This window comes from Nanorana parkeri, unplaced genomic scaffold (genome assembly GCF_000935625.1).
Source record: "Nanorana parkeri isolate BGI_ZX_2015 unplaced genomic scaffold, ASM93562v1 scaffold165, whole genome shotgun sequence".
Classification (NCBI taxonomy): domain Eukaryota; kingdom Metazoa; phylum Chordata; class Amphibia; order Anura; family Dicroglossidae; genus Nanorana; species Nanorana parkeri.
In genome coordinates this window covers 1976388-1982611 of record NW_017306433.1, presented here as the reverse complement: position 1 = coordinate 1982611, position 6224 = coordinate 1976388, and the positions used below count along the sequence as shown (strand labels likewise).

General features: G+C 41.0%; 1 protein-coding gene across 1 annotated transcript in view; it reads left to right on the top strand.

Moving 5' to 3' along the window:
* Positions 1-6224, top strand: part of NOLC1 (nucleolar and coiled-body phosphoprotein 1) — a 25504-nt gene that overhangs the window by 5712 nt on the left and 13568 nt on the right. The window contains exons 4-7 of the mRNA XM_018554569.1: positions 1043-1149; positions 1695-1854; positions 5039-5124; positions 5940-6111. Coding sequence (XP_018410071.1) covers positions 1043-1149; positions 1695-1854; positions 5039-5124; positions 5940-6111 — 525 coding nt within the window. The remainder of the gene's footprint in view (positions 1-1042; positions 1150-1694; positions 1855-5038; positions 5125-5939; positions 6112-6224) is intronic.

Below are 6224 nucleotides of genomic sequence, written 5' to 3'. Positions count from 1 at the left end.
CAGCTATCGGGCGAGCTGGCTGGAAACCCGCCGAGAATCGTACGATTCTCGGCGGGTTTTCGAACATGTTGGCTCGACAAAAGACGTGCGACCGTACAGTAGAAACGGTCGCACGTCTTAGTTCACTCCGCTCGATTCTCGTACGATCGCGGGATTTCGCCCGATTCTCGTACGAGAATCGAGCAGTGTATGGGCACCTTAACAGTTGTATGGTGGAAATTATGTCGTTGGTGTAATTGGTAATTAGTGTCTCAAAAACCCCACTGACTGCAGTGTGTGCAAAAACAACCTTTTGAGGCGTTTGATTTTTCAACTGTTTGTAGATCTAGTAAACATTTTTAAAGGTGTTTCCCAATTTGGCAGTCTGTTGACTAGTGTTTCTCGGCAGTTTTACCTGCTGGGAAATTGTATGTCTACTATTTTTAATATATTAAAGCTTACCAATCCTCAGAGGTTGTTTTTTCCACTTTGTCATTTGGTGTGATCCTGCCAAAAACGAACTTCTGTCCTATGGTGAAAAGGCTCACTCTCTGTACTTCAGTGGTGGACAAATTGACCTTGAATTTAGGAGCCAGTCTGCCCAATTTAGCAGCCTGTAGGATTTTTTTAAGAGCCAGCTCCATTGACAACAGCTAGAGAAAAACCTCAAAAGTTGGGCACAGCTGTGACTTTTTTTTTTTTTAAGGATCATTGGCTACCTGGCTCCTCTGTTTTTTGTCCAGCGATGCTGTACTGTATATAAGGAGTAGCGTTATATCTCTAGGATACCAGGTTAGGACAACAGAATGCCTCCCTCTTATCCTCCGGAAGTTGTTCTGTAGTCAACAGATGGTAAACTTAGCCAGGCTGATAAATCTACTCTGCTTGGGATTATAGTGCAGCACAGACACAGGAAGGTAGGAGCTCGCTAGATTTCTAGCAAGTCAACAGGTATTTTTGTGTACTTGCAGAGACAAAGCATGGAGTAATATGCATGTATTTTGTAGAGAGCTACTAAATGTTTTTTTTCTAATCTTTGTTTTTTGTCCATTTGATATCTTAGCACCGGCAGCAGTCAAGAAAGCAGTGACTAAAGTGCTCCCAACAAAGAAAGCCGAAAGCAGCAGTGAAGATTCTGAATCTGAAGAGGAAGCCAAGAAACCTCCTCCTGTAAGAAGTTTGCCTTAACCAGTTCCATCATGGGGATAGGAGGTTTAGACTCTTGCTAGTTCCTGCACCCACCCTCCTGTTTATGAACTAGTTTAATGCCTATTTGCAGGTGTTTGAGATTGTCCATGCATCGGGGTATCTTTATTACATTTAACACAGTAACGGGCAACTCACCCACCTTGCGGCACTTTGGGACGCTACTGAGATCATTCAAATTGACAAAGGCCTAAAGCTTAAATACCCCATTTATGCCTGTAAAAAATAAGTCAAAGCAACTGGGCTTGCTGTATTTTTCTTGAAGTTTCATTGGTCATCCAACCAGCTTTCTCAATTCAGAATTCAATAACATTCTGAATTGAGAAAGCTGGTTGGATGACCAGTGAAACGTCTCAAGAAAAATACAGCAAGTCCAGTTGCCTTGACTTATTTTTTACAGATATGCTATAACCCTGCTGACTGAGAACCTTCTCAGACCCCCATTTATGGCGTTGCTGACTGAGAAGTTGTATAGGTTCACTTTCAATTAATGGTTTCTCTGCACACAGAAAAAGGCTACACCCCTGGCAAAGGCAGACAATGTGAAAACTCCACCGCAGAAGAAAGCAAAAGACTCGAGTTCGGACTCCAGTTCAGAAGATGAAGCCCCCCAGAAAAAACAGGCTCCTCCTGTGAAGTCCCCTGCACCAAAGTCCGCAGCACAGCCATGTAAGATGGGATTTTTTTCCTCGGCATGAAGTGGAAAATGGTTCCTTAACCCTTTCACTCCTGTTACAACTGAGCAGTTACTGGTAGAAACAAAATAACTGGAATGCTGAGCTCATACATACATACATACATACATACATACATACATACATACATACATACATACATACATACATACATACTCGTTGTGATTACACAGCCGGCCGGAAGCTTTACAGTCAAGCGATCGAGCGTCTCGAGAGACGCTCCATCGCTTGTATCAGAAGCTGTCACTGCCATTGCCGGTCCCGAGATCCGCTGTGCCCGATGCGGCCGGGCACGGCTCTGTGACAGGAGATCAAAGAGTTCAGTACACAAACTCCCTTTGATCTCCTCTCAGTCCCCGAATGCAGCAAGTGATGTATATTACATCACTTCCTGCATTCAGTGACTGGTGAGACGCTATCAAATTTTGAGATGCAAGTTTGTTCATGTTTTTTAAAAAAATGCATTTTAGCATGCATGTGAAAAAAAATTGATCCGACAGCAGAATGACTGCCTTAAATGTGAATGCTTGGCTGAATGCAGAGTCAAAGGACAGCTAGACACCCCTGGCACCACTTGTCTTTGGGAAAGAGGAGGGTGTGCAGTTATTGAAGCAAGTTTTAATAAGGCCGCCCCTGAAAGAGGTTAGCCAGCAGCTGATATTTGTTGGACCTGTAGCCCTCATACTAGTCGAAATTGGCCAGTTTTAAAAAAAAATTGCATTTTACTGCGACCAGTTTGTACACAGATTGAAATCTACATTTTCTGCATCCCTTGTCCCTTAGTTATTGCAGAAGGCAAATTTGTAATGTATTGAAAAGGATCTCTAGGTAGGCAACACAGGAAATATGTACTTTAATCTATCAAAGATTTGCAATTCTGTACAGCATTTCTTGTGATCACATATGTTAATGTTGTGCAGCCAGACCTAAAGCACATGTAGTTCCTGATTTAAGGAATTCACATTTTGTAATGTTGGCTAACTATTCAAAAGAATGTAGAGCCAAAGGAAATCTCACTGCTCCAATTCCTTAGCCACCATCAGGACTCCCCAGGTGCTGGTCCAATAGGTGCGTCTCCACCTTGGAATGTAGTAGTATACGAACAGACCGCACTATCCAGAGAATTCCAATACTTCAGACTTTATTGAAATTCACAGCAAATCCAGTGTAAATGTCAATAAAAGTGTATAAAGCAACACGTTTCTCTCATATGTTTCGCCCGTTGGCTTATTCATAGAGGTCTCTTCCTCTACGAAGAAGCCTACGGGTGAAACATGTGAGAGGTACTAGCTGCTTGGGGGTCTGCAGCGCTGGCATTTGTTGCTTTATACGCTTTTCACTGTTATACTAGATTTGCTGTGAATTTCAATAAAGTCTGAAGTATTGGAATTATTTGGATAGTGCAGTCTGTTCATATACTATTCAAAAGAATGGCTAACATTACAAAAACCAAATGGTTGGTAAACCTGTAAACTTATATGTATTTCAACCATGTATTTGTTTGTTTGGGGTTAGTATAAATATAGAAATTAGTAAATTAACCAATAGAGGAAGCCCTGTATTTGGCTCACTGCCGCATTCCTGCTTTGCAAAGCAGTGTATGCGGCTTGCATGTGGAATTACAAATGCATATAAATGACGTTTTTAATTCGCTGATGACTGTTTCAATCAAGCTGGTCTTTCTGCTTATGTTTATACCCTGTTTGATATTGTTATGGTCTTTTGAAAATTAGCTGATGCATTCACATATTGCCTGCATCCAGTTATAAAAAGCCACTTTCCTATTCCCATAGGGAAAGGTGTAACCTACGCTTTTTCAGCATTACTACATGGTTATAAATAGGGATGCACCGATATATAAGCACTTTTGGCTTAATGCCTGAGTGCAATTTTCCTGCCGATCGGTGCATCCCGGCTTTCTCTGCACCCCTCTGGGCACTGCTCTGTGTCCCAGCGGGGAGGAGAGAAAGTGGCAGCGGTAAGAGCGCTGTGAGCGGCCGGCGTCTCTCCTCCCACACCGCTCAGCCTCCTATGACAGTCCGGCAGAGCGGTGTGTGGGCGGAGACAGGCCGCGCTGTCACAGGAGCTGAGCTCTCCTCCCTACACCGCTCAATCAGCCTCCTGTGACAGCGTGTCAGAGAGGAGAGCAAGGTACAAACACCGCGATCAGTGATCGATGTGTGTACATAATTGAGGGTATGGTATGCTATCGCCTCAATTATGAATGAATGGGAGTGATCTACATCACTGTTCATTCATAGTTATAGTAAACAATGTTCTCATGTTGTTAATGAACGGGAACTCTCAGAGGATTCCTGTTCATTGATAACAGGGGACACAGAAAAAGACGACTGTGTCCTAAATCTCTTTTTCTATTTTAAATGGGAAATAGGGGTCTGTTTAGACCCCAATATTTCCCCAAAGCCCTTAAAAGTAATGTAAAAAATACAAATATTTAATAAAAAAATTAATTAAAAATGTAAAAGTTTATAAAAATAAAATATTGAAAAAATAAAAAACATTTTTGGTATCGGTTTTGGCCAGACAATTTTTTTATTTTTTTATTTCGGTTTTAAAATTTCCATTTCGGTGCACCTCCTAGTTATCAACATTGTCCATCTAGGTATTCAATGTTCTTAAAGGGGTTCACAGCTTAACCAGTTGACATCCGCGGTGTTAAACCCCCTTCCCATCCAGGCCGTTTTTCAGTATTTATTAATAGCTGAAAGGGGGGAAAACATGCTGTGATTTTTCAGTTAGAAAAAAACAAAACTTCATGGTCCAAAATGGATAATTTTGCTCCGTGCTTATGTAGGGGCAGTTTACTATTGATGCTTGACGTGTGTGAAAAAGTTATTGAAAGCTTTTGGGAAGTGATTATTGAGGTGCAGTTGTAATGTGGGAGCAGATGTCTGCACTGTAATATATTGAAGCATTTGTCTAGTACCTTAAAGGCAGTAGGCTGCATGTATATAGCATCACTAAGTGTAACTATTGAGCTAGAGATTTAAAGCTTTGTACAAATGTGTACATTTTTATTTAAAATCAGGAAGTTATTTCTTGGTGTTTTTTTACTTTTCAGTTTATTTGTAGAATAACTGACTTTGTAACGATGTGCTGATTTACGAGGAGCTCATTCTTTTTTTATTTTTATATAGCCTCAGCAAAAACAACTCCAGCATTAAAAACGCGTAAACCGGATACCAGTAGCAGTGAAGAGTCGGAAGACAGCACCCCAGCAAAGGTGAAATAATGCTTGTGGCCTGCTCATTGCACTAAATGTCTTTTTCCTCCTCTGAATCGACAGTCTATCTGTAACAAGTCCACGTCTGTTGGCTCCAGTGCTACAATACACGACGCGTTTCTAGCATTTGGCTACTTTTGAACAGCTTTTGATTGCAAACAACATAGCACTGTTGGTGCTATATTGCTTTCATCTATTCAAATAAGTTTGTGAAAGCTGTTGGAAAGTTAGGGTGCTAGAAAATTACCATGTGTTCTAAAGCAAACAGTCGGTATTTAGTTACTGTAGATGCATCTGATAGGGGGGGTATTCTGTAGTCCTAACATGGGGAGTGTTCTGTAGCTCCGAGGTAGCTTGGGCAGGACAGATAAAACTACTTGCGATAAGACTGGAGACCGTACAGGATAGCACTGGATATCTGATGAGATCAAAAGGTATTTTTGTGCACTTGTTGCCAACACACAACACTATCAATTGTATGTTTAACAGACAACAGGGAAGCAAATGGCCATATGGGGTTTATGTTTACATACACTTTATGGAAAACCTTTACTGAGAGATGGAGATAGGCTTCTAACATTTAACAATAAAAAAATCTTCTCTGGCTACCCTAGATTTGAGTCACTAACTTGAAACAAGCGTACAGATCAGAAGTTGGCACTCCTAATGTACATGGTTGTTTCTGAATTAAAGATCAGCTTACAAAGCAAGCAAGGGAGCGGTTCTATTCAGTACATGTATATCTCGGTACTAATTTACTGTAAACACTATACTTGCTATGGCTTTATAAAAATATAACTTGTTTTATGTTGCAGCCTGCTACAACTAAAACTCCTCCTGCCAAATCTGCTGCTGCAGCCAAATCCCCTGCACCGTCCAAGCCTGCAGTGAAGAAGGCAGGCAGTGGGAAAAAAAGCTCCAGCAGTGATGACTCTTCAGACAGTTCTGAAGATGAGAAACCTGCAGCAAAAACTAAAGCAAAGCCAGGTGAGAAATCCTTTAGTGAATGTTTAACTTGGTATTTTGCTTTTGACAACTTTTTTTTTTTTTTTTTTTTTTTTTTTTATTCCCGGGGGGTGTTTCGGCATTTTTTTTTTTTT